Source organism: Eufriesea mexicana, unplaced genomic scaffold, assembly GCF_001483705.2.
Source record: "Eufriesea mexicana isolate 0111107269 unplaced genomic scaffold, ASM148370v2 scaffold471, whole genome shotgun sequence".
In the NCBI taxonomy this organism is placed as follows: Eukaryota; Metazoa; Arthropoda; class Insecta; order Hymenoptera; family Apidae; genus Eufriesea; species Eufriesea mexicana.
Window position 1 is genome coordinate 436,135 of NW_016908635.1, and position 24,936 is coordinate 461,070.

Below are 24,936 nucleotides of genomic sequence, written 5' to 3' on the forward strand. Positions count from 1 at the left end.
TAGTGTAGGGTAGATATCAATTCCAATATTCGGTTTCCAAGAGTGAGATTTATTTGAGTACGTATTGAGTACGGCGCGATGTATTCTAGCGGAATGCTGGATACCAACTATCTATTTCGCGCTGCGTTGACTAGTCTTCGGGAAGCGCCCCCAGGTGCCAATAAGACACCCTGATTGGTTAACTAATTTTCCTCTTCATTAACCAATTCGGGGTCTTCCCGGTAACCTCTCGGTCCCCTAATTTCGCGCGCTTTTCCTGCGCGGGAGTACGCGCTTACGGTCTGGGAACCCTGGGGGGTCTTCCTGCGGGCCCGTGGTACATCACGTGGCAGGCCGTCGCCCGCTCGCGATATTTCGCGGGCCTTTCGGAAAAGCGAGGGTTTATGGTACCCGCCTGCGCTGCTAAAGCCGTTATCGTTTAAGTCTGAAGGCTGCTTTTTACCCCGCCAAATGGGTAAAGACTTCCGCTGAGGCGAAGGACGACTTTCTCAAAAGTAGCGATGGGTATGTGCGTTCCATAAACCCTCCTGACCATTTGCACGCCAAATATTGCTATTTGTACCTGCCTATGGCCGCTGCAGAAATAATACGAAAATAGTAGAGAATAGTATGGGTAGAATGGGACAAGAATATCTTTTACTATTATTAACCAGGAACACAAAGTGTATATCGTCAACAGGTCGACCGCAATTGGCGACGGTTAATGACGAACCACATCTCTTGAGGAACTTGTGTTTTTAGTGGACTGTATATTTTGTAATAGTTCTGGTTAACTCTTCTGAACTCTTCGAATGTTATTTGCTGACTGACTGGTACTGACCAAACTAACTTGTGCGATGCACGATCTTTCGGAGCCCATGGTTTCCAGAGGGAAATCGGTTTTCCCATTGGTGGTTGACAGGACCGAGGGTGGGCCCTCGGTCCGCGAATCAGATGCCCCCAAAGAAGGGAGGACCGTCTTCCGCGACCAGGTCTGCCGGTGGAGGAAGCCTCTCCCTCAAAGGGGGTTGCTGGTGGGTCACCCGCACATTCGTGATCCTTCCTGAAGGACCCGTTACTTTATGGCTCCGAAAGTCGCGACATCGCGCATGGCCTGGTCCCTTTCCTTGCAGGCCTATTGTCAGTCAAATCCTAAGTGCTGTTGCCTGCTTTCTAACATTAATGGCTAAAGAAAGCCTCGTGTCCGGTGACCCGAGGGAAGTAAAGAATTGTTTGAAAATGCATTGAAAGTGAAAATAGAAAGGACACGGAACTTGAACTAAAACAGCAATTAGAATCTGGCTGCCAGAAGACCCTAACGGTCTTCTGGGTCTATTCTAACCAAGGGACGAACAAAGAAGGCACGACATTCCAAGGCTTAACACAAAGTATATATAAGCATAATGTAGGATACAATTTCCAAAGAAATCGCGAATCGGCTATTGCCAGCAAAAACAAATTATAAACCGTTCGATATTTTCTAGAAGCAAATGGAAAAGTTATTTTAGGTAACAAAATTAAGTTACGGGGTCCTACGGTGAGGTGAAGCGAAGGATAAGAAAAGCATAAAAGCATGGTCCTTGACGACCAAAACAGAGTCGTTAGAAATCAACTGTGACTACTTAGCACGAGCGTGAGTCGCTTGGTGTTGGAAAGAGAGTTAGAGTGCGTCTTTGTGCGTTTTCGTTTCGTTATCTTGGTGTTCTTTTCCTAAGTTAAATTAGTTTGTGAGTTTTGAGTTTGTTATTCTGGTCTTGTTGTTTTGTCAATTTTTGGTGTCTCAAAACCAGTTCCCGCCATTCTACAATAAAATATTGTAGAGACGTACACAGACTCTACTACGCTGGGGAGTACTTTGGCTCTAGATATTGCACAGACTAGGGACTGGATCTGACTTAATCTCAACTCAAACTAACTCTTAACCCCTTGCACTATTTTTACGAGTCTGACTCGTGACAAAAATTTTAGGCCAAACTTGAATATCACGAGTCAGGCTCGTTGTTAAATTTCATGACAAACGTGGATATCACGAGTCTGACTCGTGATCGACCTTTTGGGTCAAACGTGAATATCACGAGTCTGACACGTCATCGATATTTCAGGCCAAACATGAATATCTCGAGTCTGACTCGTGGTCTTAATCTCGGACCAAGTATGAATATCTCGAATGGGCTCACGACTATCTTGCACTTATTGTCAGTCGTAAGATATCGTGTTTCAAATTCCGACACTAGGGCTCCGCCTTTCGGCTCCTTCCCCGACCATTCGGGCGCACGGGTTTGGCACGGCTTTTCTCGAATTTCAGCGTAGTGCAAGGGGTTAAAGACTGCTACTAATAACGAACAACTCTTATTGTTGCGTTCCGAACACTGCAACTCGCTCGTGGAGTTTCACGGGGTTGTAAGGCCCGTTACGCTGCTGCGGCAATGCTGCTTGGGATGCGGCCTACTCTAACTTGATAGAGGTAGACCTGGTTGGTGTTGAACTGCAAGGAGTTCTATAGTAGTAGGCAGTCTCCTGCGCTGAGTGTTGGTGGGTCTCGATTGCTGATGTGTGGTCGTGATGGAGTTTAGAGAGAATCTTGATGTGGTCGTGATGGAGGTTTTACTGAGAATCTTCTCGCGAATGCCTTGTCGGTAGTTTTATAAGGATCGACTGTCTTCTCATTGGTTGGTATGATATTGGAGGTGTATGCTAACTTCAGCGTCTTTCGGTGGTGGTGGTTGTTTAAACATTTGGGTTCTTATGCCTGTCGTCTAGAGAATAATATATGGGTCCTTGTCACGGTTTATCCTAGCGGTGGTTTAGGTGACTCTGAGCATGTGCAAGTGAAGGGACCCTTGCAATAGAGGCATAAAACAGGCCTCCACTTGACTTGGGACATTGCGGTCCTAGGGCCGCAACACTTATTATAAAATACTCTTACAAAACTCTTAACGAACTGTTAACGAACTGCCAACAACATAAACAACAACTACTCTTAACAAACTACACGACTCTTCACGAAGTAAAAACAACTATTGACGAACTGCTGACGAACTAAACTCTATATTCCAGAACGGGCCCTTTTAAGTCCGTGTGAAAGGCAAGGGCCTCCCCCGGAGGAGGAGAAAACTCCCTCCACGCAAAGCTCAGGGGTGGAAGAGACTCCACCTTCCGGGTTAGGCTCTCCGAAGGGTCACCCTCGCGGGGACCCTTCTCGAGAGGTGACCGCGGATGCGTCACCCTCGGTTTACGACGAGGAAAGTCGGGGTTGCGCGAGGACACCTCACGTGGCCTGGCCCCGACCTCCTATGACCCATCTGGCAGCCAGAGTCTAACGGGTCCTCTAAATCTAGCGAAGTGTTCCTGTAAGGAACACTTCGACCATCGTATCCTAATAATGCCTAAAAATATCCTGCAATATTTAAGTAATAAACCCAAAATAATATACTATTAAAATAATAAATCAATTCACTCTTTTTGGAACTTTCTTCTCTTTCACCGACTTTTTATTACGATTTCATTACGGTGTTCACTACTCGATAATTCTATGACGTCTGTTTTATTCTGTCACATTCTTTTAAACATCATTCACACTAGACGGCACTCGCACATATAATTACGATATATCATAAATTGCACAATTATAAATAAAAGAAGTTCACTCATTCAAATACAATCACGATTTTTTCTGGCACATTCGTCTAAATATTTTTTTAAACATTCTTTTAAACATCATTCACACTGGACGATACTCGGACATATATTTACATTATAGATTGCATAATTATAAACAAAGGAGTTACACTCATCCAACGGCACTAACAAATAGTAGAGATTGATTTGAAAGACAGTTTTGTTCGATGTTTAAAATTATATTCTTCTTTTTCCACTTTTTCTTACTAAAGATGTCTGTTGACATTTTATGTAAATATTTTATAGTAGAATTATAATAGTATAAGATTCTACAGTTTCTTTAGAAAATTTTTTTAGATTATTTATTTGTTTAGATTAATGAAATTTGTTTAGATTGAAAAAAATACTATTGTTTGAAACTTAGAATAGCATAGAATGACACAGAAGTTCATTATTTCTAATTTTTAATTTTTCGTGATAAAAATAACAATTTTGTTTTAAGTTTAAAATTATATCTTCTTTCTTCTCTCTTTGATTCTTAACTCAGATGTCTTATGGTTTTTATATAGAATTGTTCTAGTGTAAATTTATTCGAAAATTATCATTTGAAAGTTGAAATAGTGTAAGAATAATGTATGACTCAACTATTTTTCATTTGAAATTTTTCAGAAGAAAGATATGAAATATTTATTTGTCGTTTAAAATTGTATCTTTTTTCTACTTGTTTTTAGCAAATATTTTAGTAAAAATTTTATGGTCAAATTTATGTAGAATTCTGTGTATATATATTCTACATAAGTTTGATCATAAAATCTTTACTAAGATAGCTGTTAAAGATGGTACAAGTTTCCATACAAATGTATTTGAAGATTATTGTTTGAAATTTGAAATACTGTAGTAACCATGTAGAAAATGGCTATTTTTCATTTCTCATTTACTAAAATGGAATTGCATGGCAAGTTTGTTTAAAATTATATTTTTTTCTTCGCTTGCTTTTCGTAAAGAAAATTTACAGGCAAGTCGATACAGCAGTATAAGGTTACACAAGTTTCCACGTAAATTTGTTTGAAGATTAAAGCATTATAGGCTTTATCGGTTTCCAGTATTTTTTCTTCCAATATACTGCGATATCCGGTTTGCTTAGAGTCCAAGGTAGTATACCGATTCAATGTTTTACGACGCGAAGAGGAAAATCTTGAATAAATATGTGCAGCAAATTGAACACGGAGTTTTTAGAACCGTGATATTATGTTTAAATTTATATAAAAATTTCTAACCTTTCAAAAGGCGTTGTTAATTTTACCAAAAATGGGTCTTTTCAAGAAGTCATAGAAATTGTAATATTTATTTTCCCTCATAGTTAAATTTCTATCAAATATGTATACAATTTTTCTTCTAGTCTAAGTATTTATATATTTATTATTTGTATAGTAATCACAGCAAATGAATGAAGAATCCATATTCATTTTCTCTTTAATTTAAGAACATTTCTTAAAATATTTTATGAGAATGAAAACATATAGTACTATTTAAAGAATACAATATGATTCCAGTTGACATTTTTTATTTTCTTTTTTCATCCATAAAATCATTGTTTATTTAATATTAACAGATGTTTGTTTAAACTATTTCTGTTGTTAAACTGTTAGAAGTAGTTCATGAACCACACCGTACATGGTATATATTCAAATATTGGTATATAGTATATGTAATCATATACTAGTAATCTATATACTACTGTATAGTATATATTCGAAATTATATATAGGATGATTCACGTTATTATAGGTTATTGAATTCATTTTAATAGAAACCGTAACATCGTACTATAAAAATAAATATCAGTGTGCAAAAGAATTTCAATGATTTCGAAAAAATCATTAACATGACTTTGACAAAAATTATTTTTATCACTACCAGATTCATACTTGGGAACCATTCAAACGCTGCTTTTCAAAAATTTCATAATGACGAAACTAACATGTTCTATTTAAGTGACTTACCCTGTATATATTATAAATTTGAAATTAATTTCCCCCCAAAATAATTATACGTTAAACGTCCCCTTTGTCACATTTCGTTAAACATTATCAAAATGTTACTGTGCAAATTGAAAAATATAAATTATTCCCTTAAAATATTACTTATCTCGCTTTTCGTTTATTATTATTTATCTAAATATTTTCTGTAACTATCTTTGCAAATGCAATTTGTTTAACTGACATCATAAATCAATACTTTTTATATAAGCACAGTAATTTAACAATTTCTTATCGAGGGGGTATATTCTCCTTCAATTGTTATTAACGAGATAATACACGTCAACGTTAGAATATACATAGTCGACGTTACAACCATGTAGAAAATGGCTATTTTTCATTTCTCATTTACTAAAGTGGAATTGCATGGCAAGTTTGTTTAAAATTATATTTTTTTCTTCGCTTGCCTTTCGTAAAGAAAATTTACAGGCAAGTCAATACATAACCATGTAGAAAATGGCTATTTTTCATTTCTCATTTACTAAAATGGAATTGCATGGCAAGTTTGTTTAAAATTATATTTTTTTCTTCGCTTGCTTTTCGTAAAGAAAATTTACAGGCAAGTCGATACAGCAGTATAAGGTTACACAAGTTTCCACGTAAATTTGTTTGAAGATTAAAGCATTATAGGCTTTATCGGTTTCCAGTATTTTTTCTTCCAATATACTGCGATATCCGGTTTGCTTAGAGTCCAAGGTAGTATACCGATTCAATGTTTTACGACGCGAAGAGGAAAATCTTGAATAAATATGTGCAGCAAATTGAACACGGAGTTTTTAGAACCGTGATATTATGTTTAAATTTATATAAAAATTTCTAACCTTTCAAAAGGCGTTGTTAATTTTACCAAAAATGGGTCTTTTCAAGAAGTCATAGAAATTGTAATATTTATTTTCCCTCATAGTTAAATTTCTATCAAATATGTATACAATTTTTCTTCTAGTCTAAGTATTTATATATTTATTATTTGTATAGTAATCACAGCAAATGAATGAAGAATCCATATTCATTTTCTCTTTAATTTAAGAACATTTCTTAAAATATTTTATGAGAATGAAAACATATAGTACTATTTAAAGAATACAATATGATTCCAGTTGACATTTTTTATTTTCTTTTTTCATCCATAAAATCATTGTTTATTTAATATTAACAGATGTTTGTTTAAACTATTTCTGTTGTTAAACTGTTAGAAGTAGTTCATGAACCACACCGTACATGGTATATATTCAAATATTGGTATATAGTATATGTAATCATATACTAGTAATCTATATACTACTGTATAGTATATATTCGAAATTATATATAGGATGATTCACGTTATTATAGGTTATTGAATTCATTTTAATAGAAACCGTAACATCGTACTATAAAAATAAATATCAGTGTGCAAAAGAATTTCAATGATTTCGAAAAAATCATTAACATGACTTTGACAAAAATTATTTTTATCACTACCAGATTCATACTTGGGAACCATTCAAACGCTGCTTTTCAAAAATTTCATAATGACGAAACTAACATGTTCTATTTAAGTGACTTACCCTGTATATATTATAAATTTGAAATTAATTTCCCCCCAAAATAATTATACGTTAAACGTCCCCTTTGTCACATTTCGTTAAACATTATCAAAATGTTACTGTGCAAATTGAAAAATATAAATTATTCCCTTAAAATATTACTTATCTCGCTTTTCGTTTATTATTATTTATCTAAATATTTTCTGTAACTATCTTTGCAAATGCAATTTGTTTAACTGACATCATAAATCAATACTTTTTATATAAGCACAGTAATTTAACAATTTCTTATCGAGGGGGTATATTCTCCTTCAATTGTTATTAACGAGATAATACACGTCAACGTTAGAATATACATAGTCGACGTTAAGACTAAACGTAAAGATGACAGTTAAACTTCAAGAGCTCAATTGGTAGACTATCTATTTGGCATAAAACTGATTAGTGGAAACTAACTAGCTGACAGCGTGACTGCTTTGGCTAACTTGCTGACTGCGATAATCAACCAACAGATTATACCGTCGTTGTACGAAGGCAGCCTAGGATTGTTATGCTGGATTCCTTCTCTCAGTATGCTCTACTAATTGAAATACCGAGCACCTTGGATATGCAATAAAGGACACTTTGTGTTTCTGTATACTTCTGTTGCGGCCCTAGGATCGCACGTCCCAAGTTAAGCGAGGGACTGTTTTATGTCCTTATTGCCAGCGTCTCTTGACTCGTGTACACTCGTTGTCACCTGGTCACCACTTGGGTGAACCTTAGCAAGGGTCAATAAATCACTCTTAAAACGATAGGCACAAGGACCCAAATTATTTAAACATCCAACTTTATTAATAATTTATTAATTATTTAAACAACTACCTCCGAAAGGCGCCAAAGCTAGCACATGCCTCCAATATTATTCATAACCAACAGGAAGACACACGCCCACCACTTACATTTCACACCAATCAATCAGTAGACATACGAAACTTATAAAATCACCAACACAGTAGTCACGAGGGAGGTCTCCTAAAAATCCCAAGAAGACAAGACAACGACAGACGTCATTGTATGTCAAGGGGTTAATTTAGAGTAGGCCGCATCCCAGCAACATTGTCGCATCTGCGTAAACGGGCCTTACAACCCCGCGAAATTCCCACCGTGGAAGTTACAGTGTTCGGGAAGCAACTTCATTATACTTGTAGTTATTGCGATTATCGAATGTGATGTGTTGCGTTTTATTCGTGTTCTGATACGTTCTATATGCGTTCTGACTGAATTTTGTTTAGCTTCTGATGTGTTCTCTTCGAGTTCTAAGTGACTGCTATACCGTTTCGTCGTGTTCGTTCTGATTGGTTAAGAGTGGATGTTAGTGGAGGAAAAATAGAATTTTTGATTTGATGTGGGTGTCTCGGAAGGATCTTTGGTCGAGGAGTAGGAAACTATCAAGGAAGTTGCTGTTCCGTCCCAGAGAGCGTGTTTATAACATGATTTTTATTCTAAGGCTTACACTTTTAACAGACCTGACGGTTTACAATATATTCTATATCATGACTGCAATTCCGGAGGATAGATGTGCCCCACCGCCGTTCTAGCGGATTAAGTTGTAAAGGTAAAGGCGAAAGTTTAGGAATTTTACAAGTACCAGACTCGACAGATGGGACCCACGTGTGACAGACCCAATAAGCGACAGACGGACACCACTTATAAATCACGTCATTGACCATCAAAAATCTGCTCCTTGACAGTTTCCTATTCCTTAGCCAAAGGTCCTTCCGTCACACCCTCTGTCCAATTAAAACTCCTTACTTTTCCACCACCAACGTTTATTTTGCCCAATCAGAACTAAACTGGAGAAAACACCGGACAGGACACGACGAGACACGACATAGATCAAATTCGAGAAATCGGTTCGTCTTCGACACCGATCCTTGAAACATCTTACTTACGCATATAAACGAGTGTTCGAAACGGTACTCCGTTCAACGTCTCCATTATAATTATTCTATATTTTCTATAAATAAACGCTCTCTTTTATCAACACACACTTCGGGATCCTTATTATTACAACTAGTCACTCAATATTAATTTGGCGCGTGATAAGTGTTCTAGGACATCGGAGGAAGTCTATAAATAGGACGCTACAGTTGCTTTTCGATATTGTTAGGTGATCAATGTCGCGATTTACGAGTAAAGGTTTGTCGCTTCGGTGGGTCAGTTAGACGTGGGTCCAATCGTGATGGGTCTCTGATTGTAGGTTGTAGGGTTGTACGTGTTCTGTGCTTTTATGTTAATTATATCGCTTAATCCGCTGGAAGGACGATAAGGCACGTCTAACTTTCTGTGTTGCCGTCGCAACGGACGGTAGGAAAAGGAAGGGATAAGCTTCTCGTCTTGGGCCTGCTAGTGGACTCGTCAGTAAAGCTACCCTAAGAGGCCCTACCTCAGACCGGGATACTACTGGAAGGTCGGGAAGTTATATGCGTTGGAACCCGGATTTCAACATACAACACGGGTTCTAGCAACAAGGCTACGTTGGAAAAATACAAGTCGGCGGAGAGGAAGAAACAAAACTGCAACTGAAACTTCAACTGACTGAACTGACTACTGAACTGACTTTTCGCAAATTTTGCGGGTGCTTATATAATGTCAGTTTTTGATGGAGTGAAGATGTCCATTGGCCCTTAGAGAAAGTGGAAATAAGTCAATTGTTTTTGGACTCTGAAATTGGCCTGCGTTTATCAGCCAGGTCCTTCTAGTGACTAAGGGCCAACGAATCGTTAGTCATCCAACATATGTATAGGAATTGCAAGTTTTCCGAGGATTTACAAGAAAGTCCTCGAAGTCGGAATCCATCTAGTGGCGAAGGTGCGAATGATGGTCGCTACACAACTATGTTGTCGCAAGCCTACTAATTAAGCTGTTGAAAAGTAACTAATCTTTCGTCTTTCGGACGTCACAAATACATATAAACGCTTGCGACTGTATGAGAGTGAGAAGACCTTCGAGACAGGCAAGAACTGCAAACTCGCAAGAGGAAAAACAGACTTGCGAGAGAAAGTCGGAAGGATGGAAAAAGGGGATAAAATAGAAAGTGAAGAAGGCTAGAAGCTAACCAGCTGGCGCAGGTAAATCCTTGGAAGAAATATTAACACGTTAAGTCGTGACAGTGATCTTTTCGTTGAGTGATGTCGGTCCGTGGAACCGTCAGTATCAAGATTAAAAAATAAATGGTATAATTTTATTGCAGTTTATTAACCTGCCAGCTGTGTTCGATGACAATATCCGGCATGAAGAAATGACAGAATTTTGTGTCACGACGACTATATTCCTCATGCGTGAAATTTAGTTACCATTTGCCATTTAAATTGCAATTTTAGCAAAAACTGAAATATATCAATTTTAATATATTTAGAATTCTTGGAATTCCAATTCTTGGAATTCTTGGTTAAGACGAAATAAAGCAAGTAAATAAAAAGTATAAATAACTTGAGTATTTTTGCAATTATACGAATATTTCTATCGATCCAGGTCGATATTTCTTCATCTGAAGGTTGAATAAAGTCATTTGACAATTGTTTGCGAAATATCCTGATTGAAATTTTTCTTCCTGTTATATCTTGAAGCATAAACGAAGGCATTCGTAACAGTGGTGTTTAAAAAGCTCGAAAGCTAACTTTCTGTTTATTTTACTTCTTTATACTGTTAAATTGAGCACCTCGAGGAGTGGTGTCGTTGTGTATCACCTGAACGGAAATAGAGTAAAATCGGCTGCGCGATCAATCTATAATAAGACAAGAAATTTAATCCAAAAGACAATAGTTAAACCTGGTATGAGTTTTGAGCGAAGATAGAAATCTAAGGAAAGAAAAGAACAGACGGAAAATACTCGTAATAATTCACTCGTCCTTCGCTCTTGTGCTTTAGCAGGGTACCATAGTGACGGTATTACACGGTACCATAGCATACATTGATTATAAATGATCACACAATCGATATTACAAGTGTTAACTCTTTGCGACACAGGATTTCAGATAATAAAATAGACCCATGTTCGATAGAAATTTTATTACGTTTTAAATGAAACAAGATTGGTATAGAACTAATTTTTATAAAAATTAACTTATTTTTACGATTTTTCACATAAAACCGGGAAAAAAGGATTGTCGCAATAAACCTTCCGCTTGCAACAACCGATGAACCTGTACTGGCATGTTGAATATTGTCAACACAAGCGAATACATTTATTACATTTGTTGAAAGCATTACCAACTGCTTTACGTAAATAAGACAAAATATAAACCTATGCGTATGCAGCTATTGCAATATTTCGAGGTGGGACTGAAAATGTCCCATCATGCATTACGGTACATCAAAAAGATGTCACACTTTTAATCCCAACGTGCCCCAAAGAGTTAATACACATATGTAGGGTCACACAGTCTCTACTCGCTGGAGGGTACCTCGGAATACTCAGATTCATTGCAGCCTGTATTTTCTATTCGATTCTCAATAACGCGTAACTCTCGCAATCACAACTCTCGGTCTCAACTCTCTCATGGACTACCTCAACTCTCTAATGACTATCTCAAAACTCTCCTCTATCTTCCAGAGCGGACCCTTTTATGCCCGTCTGGAAGGCAAGAGCCTCCCCCGAAGGAGGAGAAAGCTCCCTCCACGTAACGCTCTGGGGTGGAAGGGATTCCTCCTTCGGGTTAGGCTCTCCGAAGGGTCACCCATGCGGGGACCCTTCCCGAGAGGTGCCCACGAACGCGTCACCCCCAGTTTACGATGGGGAAAGCCGTGGCCTGGCCCCAACTTCCCCAGACTCGTGTGGCCGCCAGACGCTAACGGGGCCTCTATACCTGGGGAAGTCAAAAAATATCCTACACATATATTGATGTAAAACTAAATGATGTATGTAAGAAAGAATGAGTGGATCGAGTATGAGTGTAATAAATGAACTGTGGTATAAACTGTGTATATTTATGTGATGCACGAAAAAAAAGGGAACAAACGAGAGAGTAATTGGATAGGTCAGTTGCATTGCATAATTCAATGAGGGTAAACGTGTGTACGAGTATCGTAAGAAAGAGTAAACATAATTATATATATTTCATCAATAATTTTTACCCTATGCTATAATATTGTTCAGGAAATATTTAATATATTCATTTAACACTAGAACTACCAACCCAGTCAAAATGACTGGTCCCAGAATTTTCCTTTTTGCAATCACCGAACACATACACCTGCTTTAAGAATAAAATTGGTATCAACTCGTATTAAGAAAGAACTGTAATCAATATATTCACTCATATTCATCGTACCGCTGAAATTACTATAATCTGTGCACGTTATAGTTAGGTACCCATTGAAGATCGGTAGTTCTAGTGTTAAATATAATATCCACGTATAACACTATCAACTCTAAAAGTCTCTGATTATTCTTCACTTATTACCATATACAAATCTACAACTAAATACACGTAACATATATTAAGCCTTTTCTATTTCTCTTGCTCGAGCACTATTTGTGGTAATGGTTACATAGATTTTTAAATATATATGTGTCGCGTCCCGAACACTGCAACTCGCTCGTGGAGTTTCACGGGGTTGTAAGGCCCGTTACGCTGCTGCGGCAATGCTGCTTGGGATGCGGCCTACTCTAACTTGAATAGAGGTAGACCTGGTTGGTGTTGAACTGCAAGGAGTTCTATAGTAGTAGACAGTCTCCTGCGCTGAGTGTTGGTGGGTCTCGATTGCTGATGTTGTGGTCGTGATGGAGTTTAGAGAGAATCTTGATGTGGTCGTGATGGAGGTTTTACTGAGAATCTCCTTGTGAATGCCTTGTCGGTAGTTTTATAAGGATCAACTGTCTTCTCATTGGTTGGTATGATATTGGGGGTGTATGCTAACTTCAGCGTCTTTCGGTGGTGGTGGTTGTTTAAACATTTGGGTTCTTATGCCTGTCGTCTAGAGAATAATATATGGGTCCTTGTCACGGTATATCCTAGCGGTGGTTTAGGTGACGCTGAGCATGCGCAAGTGAAGGGACCCTTGCAATAGAGGCATAAAACAGGCCTCCACTTGATTTGGGACATTGCGGTCCTAGGGCCGCAACAATATGTGTCGATATAATAAAGGAGCGATGTCTATAAGAAAGGGATGAGCGGAACAAGTATGCATGGGATGGCAATATCTAATGAATTCAGGATATTGTGATAAATAAATATGCGTGTAATGATTGAGGTGCTGTATGAATTGTGTAAAGAAGAAAAAAAAACGAGAGTAATTTGGCATAAGTCAGTTGCAATTGAGTTTTAATAGCGAAAAGAGGTGTGAGCATGTGATTGTGATTATGTGATTGTGATTATGTGTGCATTAGGGTGCATCAAAAAGGTGGGACACTTTTAATCCCACCGTGCCCCAAAGAGTTAACACATTGCGTACCGCATAGAAATCTCTAAGCTATGCGCCAGGGACCACACGTTTTGACAAGACAGTGCGTTGAGATCTAAGGCCCATAACAGATGGCGCGCGAAACACGAGAAAACTCGTGAGCAGTACGCAGTGTGTTAAATACTAACTGGGACTTGATTCGCTTTGTTTACAAAATATCTCTTATTGGAGGGCCTTTGCTTTGACAAGACAGTGGGTTGATATCTAAGGCCCATAACAGATGGCATGCGAAATACGAGAAAACTCGTGAGCTGTACGCACAGTGTCTTAATAACCAACTGGGACTTGAGTCGCTTTATTTACAAAATATCTGTTATTGGAGAGCTTTTGCTTTGACAAGACAGTGCGTTGACATTTAAGGCCCATAACAGATGGCGCGCGAAACACTCAGAAAACTCGTGAGCGGTCCGCAGTGTGTTAACCCTTTGCACTCGGTGATCTTTTCGTTATAGAACATAATAATTCGAAAACCTTCTACCATAAAGTCGACAATATTTTCAAAACGGTAAATAAGAGGTGCAAATTAATTGTAAGACGTAGAATTATTTTACCTGCATATTCCACGCATTGTTCGGCAATTTTAAATTCGAGATATTAATTAATAATGATGTTTAGAATTTGATTAAATAGTGTCTGAGAGTCGCCTCTCGAGTGCAAAGGGTTAATAACCAACTGAGACTTGAGTCGCTTTATTTAAAAAATATCTGCTATTGGAGAGCCATTGCTCTTCAAAATCTGTAAACTGTCATCTCATTTAATACGATTTTACAACCTGCCCAGCGTTACTTTCGTATCAGTCGACGGAACAAAATGGTTGTAGATCGATGTAAAGTAGGTATCAATTAACTGCAAGTTAGCTGATAATAAAGACATAATATAGCAATTAATTAACTTGTGTGAAATGTGGCAACGAACAAAGTGGCGTGTATATATACCTGGGTCGTTTCATATTAGCACTATAATTTATGGCTGTGAGCACTGTTAATATTGGACGTCGTCGACGTTTCATTTGAAAATTTCTCGCTAAAGGGACTTTCCGATTGTATACGCGCCATGGATATCTTTGAACGTTTCTTTTATTCATGAAAATTGCAATAAAGTCGCAAAAATCCGATACGAGAATGAAGCGTATTAAATTTTTTGTTTTAGCTGCACCAACTTTTTTCGCGCCATTCAAACGAACCGGAATATTCGAGGAGCATTGAAAGAAAATCAATATGGAATACTAGCTAGTATCGGAAGTTAATATGTATTAGCAGTAACTGAAAGTTATCCGCAATATTAGTTTTATACGTTGCCCTCGACTATTGATATGCGTGATAGTTGTGCAAGTATTTCTAGCTTTTCGTATTTTACGTGCGTACTTGCTCTCTGTCCAATTAAAAGTATCGCGTGTTCATAAATTTTTTAGTTTTACGTTCGAATTAACTTCGAGATACACTGGGTGTCCCAATTTAACTTAGACAACGAAATATGTATCTTGAAAATTAAGCTTTTCCCCCAAAAAGTAGTTCAAACGGAAATCGTGGAGTTTGGAGAGGGAAGAACAAATATATTTTTTATTTCGAATTCGTGGTATGTTTCCGAGGTTATTTGAAGGTCAATTTCGTTTTCTTAAACGGAATTTCATATTTTTCTTACGAATTTTTATTCTGTTTAAGAAAGGAGACAGTTTTCCTTAAAATATTAGACGAAGTAAAAAGAAATTCGTTATTTTTACATTCAATTTTATGCAAAAATAATGGATTTCTTTTTATAAATACAAATACTGGAATATTCAGGTGGTGGCCAACATTGTCGACTTACTTCGTCTTTCGTTATATTAGGTATAGTAAAAAGAAATCCATTATTTTTGCATTCAATTTCATGCAAAAATTTCTTTTTTTTTCATGCAAGGATTTCTTTTTACTTCAGCTAATATTTTTCTCGAAAAAGTTTTTTTTTTAGATATTTTTGTAATCAGGTTGAAATAGGACACCTTGTATAATAGATACATCGTTACTTTTTAAGGTGATTCTTTGATTATGATCTTTTAATGTTTGGTCGATTTATGAATTTCAACGTGCAGTGAATTCTAATTTAATTTAAAAACTTGCAAACGAATGGATTATTTTTCTCTATGCAAATAACAACTAAAAATTTTTGAAGTTTATTATCCTTTATTTGGAAAAATAAAAAGTATATATAATATTATATTTCCAAACGTATCCAGTGGTAACGATAAATATAAATACAGGACTTAAACCTAAATTAGAAAAAATAAAAAATATTACTTAAAATATCTAAAATAAAGAAACCGTATATATTTAATTATATAAAGAAATAAACAATAGAAAGTTTGAAATTAATCGTTTTGACCGATTTGATACTATGTATATTCAATACAACCATACCAAATAATATATAAATAATAATAATTAAAATCCTGTAACGAAGATAAATACGTACATAAAAATAATAAATTAAACGTACAAAATAAACAAATATAAATACACATACAATTATATTTCTATCTCGATATCAATATCAACTCGATCAAAAATAATCGTATATACAATATTATCTGCAAGATTAAATACCAAATAATACATAAATAATAATAATTGAAATCCTATAACGAAGATTGCGAATTTGTTGTATAATAATCGCATATTTATTCTAAAATTATAAATTTACACACGTATTATATCATAATTGTTCACTTTCACGCTTCTTATAACAAAGTGAACTTTCTTATAACAAATTGACTCTGATCCATAGCAACTGCATAACGCCACGCATTCTAGATCTTCCACTCGCATTTCCAAAAACATACATATCTACATTCGTGCCATTACTCGACCTCACACATTTGCATTCACACTAATGAAACCAAATCCACAAAGATAAATACGTACATTAAAATAATAAATTAAACGTACAAAATAAACAAATATAAATACAATTATACTCCTTCTTCGATGAATATCAATATCAACTCGATGAAAAATAATCGTACATACAATATTATCTGCAAGATTAAATACCAAATAACACATAAATAATAATAATTGAAATCCTATAACGAAGATTGCGAATTTGTTGTATAATAATCGCATATTTATTATAAAATTATAAATTTACAGACGTATTATATCATAATTGTTCACTTTCACGCTTCTTGTAACAAAGTGAACTTTCTTATAACAAATTGACTCTGATCCATAGCAACTGCATAACGCCACGCATTCTAGATCTTCCACTCGCATTTCCAAAAACATACATATCTACATTCGTGCCATTACTCGACCTCACACATTTGCATTCACACTAATGAAACCAAATCCACAGAGATAAATACGTACATAAAAATAATAAATTAAACGTACAAAATAAACAAATATAAATACAATTATATTCCTTCTTCGATGAATATCAATATCAACTCGATGAAAAATAATCGTACATACAATATTATCTGCAAGATTAAATACCAAATAACACATAAATAATAATAATTGAAATCCTATAACGAAGATTGCGAATTTGTTGTATAATAATCGCATATTTATTCTAAAATTATAAATTTACACACGTATTATATCATAATTGTTCACTTTCACGCTTCTTGTAACAAAGTGAACTTTCTTATAACAAATTGACTCTGATCCATAGCAACTGCATAACGCCACGCATTCTAGATCTTCCATTCGCATTTCCAAAAACATACATATCTACATTCGTGCCATTACTCGACCTCACACATTTGCATTCACACTGGATCAAAATAAACGCACATACAATATTATTTGCAAGATGAAATAATCGGATAACAGGAATTTCGACTACTTTGATATTTTTAGCACGAAGATAAATAATTTTTTCTCCAGCCGTTTTAAAATTCACGAATCTGCAAAAATTTCGTTTCCCAACCCCGAATCGTTTCATCGCTGTTCGCAATTACAATTTCCATGGTGTATTTACGAACGACGCGGACTGTCGTAGACGCTGTAAATTTCCGCGTGCAAAATATGCGAGCGAACGATAATTGCAGAGCGTTTCGCGATATCGCGGGCCATAATTCAGCGTTGAACGAATTGCAAATTTTTGAAGAGTCACGTACCGCTGGCAGCTGCGGTTAAGCCCTGCAGGAGATATGCGCTGTTCTGAAAAGTTGCCTCCCTTTACCGTAAAATCCGAGCAACTTCGAAATGTCTTAATACAAGTTTTTCTACGGTACGTAGGTAATCGTACTTTGAAACGAAAAGTTTCGCTCCGTGCTCCATCGTACGGATCGAACCTATTTCAACCGTACTTCTGCCCCTTTTCTTGACCGCTTCCGCTTTGTTTTACTCGATAAATTTACTATTACTCTTATCTCCTTTTCTCCTGTTTTCCACTCCCTGTACAGTTTCCAACTACTTGTAAGGTTCGGGAAGATATGAGCCCGCGAGCGAGAGGAAAATCTCTGTGAGGAAAGCGACCAAGGGAGTGCCTCTTCTTCCGCGATCTAGCGATACAGAGACGTACATAGATCTTTGTTACGTGCACGTAACAAACCATATTGTATCTTCAATCAGTCTCTACATTTTCAATTTTACAACGCTCGCTTCTGAACTACGTGAAAGGTTATCTTCGGTTTCCATCTTCTTCTTTTATAAATATTTCTGAAATTATTTTTGCGATGTTGGTACATGCTTTGAGCGAAAACGCGAAGATTAAAATTTGATTTCCGTACAATAAAGAAACCAGGGAAATATAATTTATAATTCGCTCGAGATGGTCGATGAAGTGATTCGAGTAAAAGCATGAAGCTATCCGAATAACCACCACTTTTCTTTGCGAAACGAACAAATTCACACCGCCTACGCGAATTTCTGAATTAACCTCTTAGGCACGGCTGAATTTTGCGCGGGGCTGTTTCTCTGTACGGCAGAGTTCAACGCGAATTACGTGTAAATGATACGGCACTGCAATGTGTGACGGATAATGCTGTTCTTTACACGAGTGTATTGGAATGAAGTGTTTGATGATTAAATTATTGTATTATTTTTGTATGATGATTAACTATAGTGGCGCGTCGTACAGAAATATGACATCCGCGAAAGCCACTATACTGGCGCGTCATACGAGAGAGGGGCGGGAGGGGACGAGAAGAACGTGAAGCTTTGAACAGGTATTTCTGGAAACTGTTCTTTAGAACGGTATCCATGATTTATCAAAAACTGTTTGACAGATTAGCCCGAAATTTTGCATGAATATTCGGTATATTTGTATATTGAATATTTCGGTATATTAGCTATAACCCCTATTAATAGAATTATTCAAAAATTCGCGTTCTTTCCATTCTTTTTACACTTATATATTTAAAAAAGCGTTGGAATTATATCACATCTTGACCGATATCGTTTACAAACAATAGTGCGTGTAAGCGGCACAGACTATATCTAAATACACGCACACCTAACGAATATTCAAACTTGATTTGCTCGAAAACGGAGCCTCGTAGGAAAAAATTTTTGTGTTTATTTTCGACTCGGTTTTACGCGAGGAAGTACCTCCGTGCTGGTCACATCACGATTTCGCGAACATCTTGTAGATATATAATACATACGTGGATATATAATACATAGGATTTTGACCATAGCGTATATATACGACACAAATTTCGAGGGGTTAATGCTTCATGAAAAAGAGGATAACTCTCGAAGATTATCTTGGATGGAATATTTAAAAGGCGTGGAATCTTTCATGCACCAGAATTAATATGTATGCAACCGCAGAACTGTGTTAAACCAAACTCGCGGAACGACCGAAGTGTGATTTCGTTAGAACTTATTGAATTTCTAGATTATAAAATTGTGCTGTACTATGCACTTGAAAATTTCTTATTTCCTATATAACCAACTGCTTATGCAAGCTTCGAGTTAAAGTGTTAGCGCCATATGTCCACTATAAAATTCTCTTTTATAGATAGCTAGTATATGAAAGGAGCCGCCATTTTTCTCTATTTTATTAGATATTTGTAACACGGTTTCTTTCCCTTTACTTAGAGAATTCATGTATATTATTCACTATAGAATATCTTAAAAATTGAAAAAGAAGACCTCGTCGAATATTATCGCTAAAAGCGGTTTATTCTGTTTTATAATCACTGCTTTGAAATCATTGCAACGATAATTTAAAAACAATCTGTCTCTGAAAAGATTAAATATCAGGTTCTTGATTTAGAAAATTTGTGGAAATATTGTGGTAGGTCATCCTTTTTTTCATTAGTCATTTTCCTGATTTTATTAATCTCCAATTAAGTTTTATTTCTAATTTTGTTAATTTATGATTAAGTTCTAATATTAAATTATTATTAAGTAGTGATTAAATACTGAATTTTACCATTATTAAATTTTATTCGTTGAGTAGAAAGACATTGAAAGACACATGATCTAAAATAACAACTCATCATTATAATAATCAATGAAGGCTTAGTTTATCGTAAATATTACGAATGTTTGTATGTAAGATTAATACAATAATTATGACAAATAAAATATTATAGGAATCGTTGAACATTATTTTTTTAATTTAACTTTAAGATTATCGTTTGCATAGACAACATTTTGGAAAATTATTATTCTTGATGCTTTATAGGCTGGACGATATTAGAATAAATAATGATCTGACAGTGTAGTTATTTTTAGGTAGTGCGAAAATAGATTGACATTTTTCTTAAGTTATTAGGTAAATTATTGCACATTTTATTATTATTAAAATTAATAGAGGAATTTTTAAAATATAGGATTCGAAGAGAAAGAATTATAATAGTATCTATATATGAACCGTTCACTGTACAAATCGATTAACTCCACTTTTTGAAAAATGTTAAATTTAAGTGTCAAAGCACTTGGTATAGTCGTAACTTTTTATATTTATAATAGCTTTCCCTGATAATTAAGATTAACCCCATTAAACGACAAAAATTTGTTGGCCACTGAATAATAAATAATTTATTTCAGAAGTCACTTTGATTAACTCCTCTAATGTAAATCGTTGCAATAACGCAACTCAAATGCACCAGCAAGCCATGAATGATAACGGTGAATTTTTTAATGCCGACTTATCAGAATTTAAGTAAAATAAATTAATCAGTCACAGTTTAATTGTCGCAGAATTAAGTACTTGTAAAGTCAAATTAATTATTATCAAGAATAAAGTTTAATTTGGTATATTTTAACTTCTACTGTGTACTTTACCAGTCTTACAGGACTACATATTTTTTCAGCCTTTTCAACATTACTTCCAGATCGTATTTTGGTTTGAATTATTATAAACAATTATTTCAATTTGTCAGTGGTTTCAAAAAAATAAAATTGTACCCTTATAATCGAGATGCGTGAAACTAATAATAACGTGGATGTGCAAAATAGTGAATCATCTGATGGTTCACAAATAATAATATATTATAACAGACTCATTAATATTCATTTTTATGAAAAATCTGTAATAAAAATATCTCATAATTTTCTTCTTCCGTGTTAAAAAACCTAAAAATTTAAACACTGAATTTAAATTGATTACTTTTTCACTTGCCAAATCGATTAACTCTTCCAGTAACATAAAAATGGTAACATTACTAACGATTACCTTTTGGCTATTTTTTCTTATAAATTTTATATACCGTTAGATGAAAGTTACATTTGTATTTATGCATTCTACGATATTTATTTCGATTTAAATTATAAAGGGAATTTTAAAAAACAATATACATTATTTCATTGCATTTCTCCACTTTTTGTTTTATGGAGTTAATTAATTTGTGCAGTGAACGGCTCTATTCTACTACGATAGTTAAATCACATTGCAGCCAAGTTTGTAAAGCAATTCATAATCGAACAACACGATACCCAATTCCTACATGGTGGCACATGTTCCCAACGAATTTTCGAAGCTCATTGTGTCAAAAATAAATCTTATATAATGTATCATATCGAGTTACCTTCATTTTCATTGTGTTATAAATTACACCCACCCTATACTACTGATAATAAAATTATTCAAGTAACAATGTCCATTCAAAAAATATTTGAATTATTTAATAAATCACATTAATATGTCAACTACCCGATACGAGATAACTCAAAATAAATTAGGTATAATAATTAATTTTTTATTTGGGGACTGTGAAATAACTAAATTTGCATCTTTTTACGTAAAAATAAAAGCTATACAGTACACGACAAAATGATAACGCACCCTTCCAGTGTTCCTCGAGTAACTTCAAAGTGGTATATTTTGATAAAAAGAAAAAAAAAGGATCATATGATTAGAAATCAAACTAGATTTTATATGAGATGATTCAAACTATACGATAAAAATATTAGAAAAAAATTATTGTTTTCGAAATATTTTTGCAAACATAGCGAAAATCGAAATTTTGGAATCATTTATTTTTTAATGATAACAGGATAGACAATTTTTGCAACCATATTCGTAATCAATACACAAAAATATGTAAGAAAATTTCCTACTTTTGGAAACAAAACTCTCGTTGATTTATTTTCAGGTGAATTTTTTATAATGGAAAAAAGTATAAACTACCACTTTTTTCATATAACAAAAAGAAAATTTATTTAATAAATTATATCCGTATATGACATTTACGTATATTGTACTAATCTCAAGAACCATTCAAAAATATAGCATATGCTATCATTTTATTGGATAATATAAATATTAAAATCATCAAAATATCCTATAGCAACTAGACTCTGTAAAATAAAACGATTTAAATATTTCAATTTCTTAGAAAGAATTTATTAAACAAACAAAAGATGTACGTCTTTGAAAGGCTGGAATAAAATGTACGGAATTTTTCATTGTGTTCACATTCTGGCAACGTTCGGTTGAAACGACGAGGTCGGTTGACTCGAAATGTTTGCACGAACCCAGGCACCGGTGACTATTCAAAGAATTTGACTTTCGCTTTAATTGTCCGCAGAGGGACCTGAGTTTGTTTCGACCGAAGAAGACATGGGGGCCGGCCGTGGGACAACACACAGGTAACGACAGTTCGTCCACAGCGTCCATCAAGATTTCGCAGTCGTACGAGGATAAACTGGGAGAGAATTACATTTAACGACAAAATTGTCTTTCCCTTTCACACGATTCTAGTCACATCGATTCGGATGTTAATCGCCTGATTACAGCGTACGAAAACGCTCTCTTCGCTATTAACGCTAGAACTACCAGTAATGTGTATCTAAACATTGTATACATAGGTAACCACGATTAAAATGTTATACCGAAAACAATTAGACATATATAATTACGTTTCTATCCCTACGAAGGTCAATATTAATTTTTACACGAACTGTACGTTAATGACTGTAGAAAAAGTAAAAATGTCTGAAAACCAATATTTTGATTAATTTGACAGTTCTGATATTAAATATTCCAAATATAAGTAAAATACTACTTTTACATATTAAAGTAGTATTCTCGCGAAGCAATCGCAAGATAGGTTAGGAAGCAGCCATTTTGATTAGTTGGGTAGTTCTAGTGTTGACCGCTAGAGTGCCAAGAACCGCGATCGTCACATTCGGATTCTGTGTCTAGAACTGCCAATATTTGAGCTACGATATACAGGGTGATTCTTTCGTTAAGAAAAATATTGTAACATTTTTCAATCGATTCTCATAAGAACTTAATAGATTCAGTAAATTTGGGGATCCGAAATGCTCTCCAGCGAAGTAGAGACTGTGTGACTCTACAAATATATCAAAAACTATTTAATAATTGTCGTTATAATAATATATTTCCTTGAACTGCATGACGAAATCTATAAACCTGCACAGTTTCAACTAAATCTATCACCCTCTGTAGAGTCCCTTATTTACATTGCTGATAGCCATCCACCACTGACTCAGGAAACGTACATAGCCACCCCATTCAAAATAGTTAGTGATCTCCTGTTACTCACCATTTTCAAAGTACAGAAAACATCCTAGTCAACCCGTGACTAGGACTAAGGTCATCTTCACCCCACCTTCGGAAAAATGTATAAAGGCCCAGAAAAACCACTGAAAAAGATCCTTGTTGCCGTGACCACTACTCTGTCGAATTCTTGAATGTACATTTTTTAATAAACTTATTTTATTAAAAGTCTTGTGAGTTTTCCCGTGACAACCCGAAGGACTTGCACTCTCCTTGTAAGACTATCCATTCATTCGTTCCGCTTTCATTCCTAACCTCTAAAAATATCCTACAATTTTGTTTTGTGTTGATGTTTTGGAAATTGGTCTGTCCCTACTTCCACTAGTTTCTGAAACTGACTTTATGAATTGAAATTGCAACCTTTTCTAAGATATACAAATAACTATTCCCAAACGTCCATTATTTCCCGCCATGCATCTCTATCTCACTCGCACTGAATGAAGGAAAAAGAGACCCAGAATTCTCCGAAAGATCTACCACATTCGGGCCCGAATTTAGGCCAATTTCCAAGACATTGCTGTACTTTGTCTGATTGCCCAAGTGACATATACGCTGCACGTCCGCGAAGAGAAGGTTAGGTAAGTGTTTACGTCCCCACTCTAGTTACTAGTTACAGTCCAGTAGATAACCCATCGTCACTCGTATTGTCACTAGGGTCGAAACGTTGATGAAGATCGACTACGAGTGAAATTGCACGATATCTTTATACTATTGGCGTAGCGTTCTAATCAAAGCGTCAACTATTAACGAACAGAATAATTTATCTGTCTTTTTTATACGTCACCTATAATTTGGTAAAATTCTGCTGATGAAAATATGGGTCTGAACGCTATTTTGTGCGGATTATTCTTAATTCCTTGTACTATAACGACAAATTTAGCTCGTCATAAGTTTTCAATGACAATATATCGTGTCATCAACCATGTCAAACATGTTAATGTTTAATATCTTAATATTTTAATGTTTAATATCTTAATATTTTAATGTTTAGTATTTTAATATTTTAATGTTTACTATTTTAATATTTTAATGTTTAATATTTTAATATTTTAATGTTTAATATTTTAATATTTTAATATTTTTAGTATTTTAACTAACTAATGTTTAATATTTTAATATTTTAACTTGCACATGATTCATACAAATTTTAGAATTTTGTATGTATAGTGATTAACTATATGTAAATATTTTTTCCAATAATAATTTTTCATAACTATATTTTAGCGCAAGGAGTTAATTAATATCTCAAAATTCATTTATAATTAGACAAAATTAATTCGTATATAGACATGTATATCAATCTCATTTGGTTTTGAAGTAATTCATCTTTGTCAACATTTCGATCAATAGTAAAAATGTGT

The 24,936-nt window shown here is 35.0% G+C and overlaps 1 protein-coding gene across 1 annotated transcript in view; it reads left to right on the forward strand.

Annotated features, from left to right (window-relative positions):
- LOC108545542 (sodium- and chloride-dependent glycine transporter 2) overlaps positions 1 to 23,385 on the forward strand; it is a 91,493-nt gene extending 68,108 nt beyond the window's left edge. Inside the window, 1 exon segment of the mRNA XM_017897221.1 lies at positions 22,581 to 23,385. Within this exon segment, the coding sequence (XP_017752710.1) occupies positions 22,581 to 22,718 (138 nt within the window). The 3' untranslated portion in view covers positions 22,719 to 23,385.
- Positions 23,386 to 24,936: the final 1,551 nt, after the last annotated feature.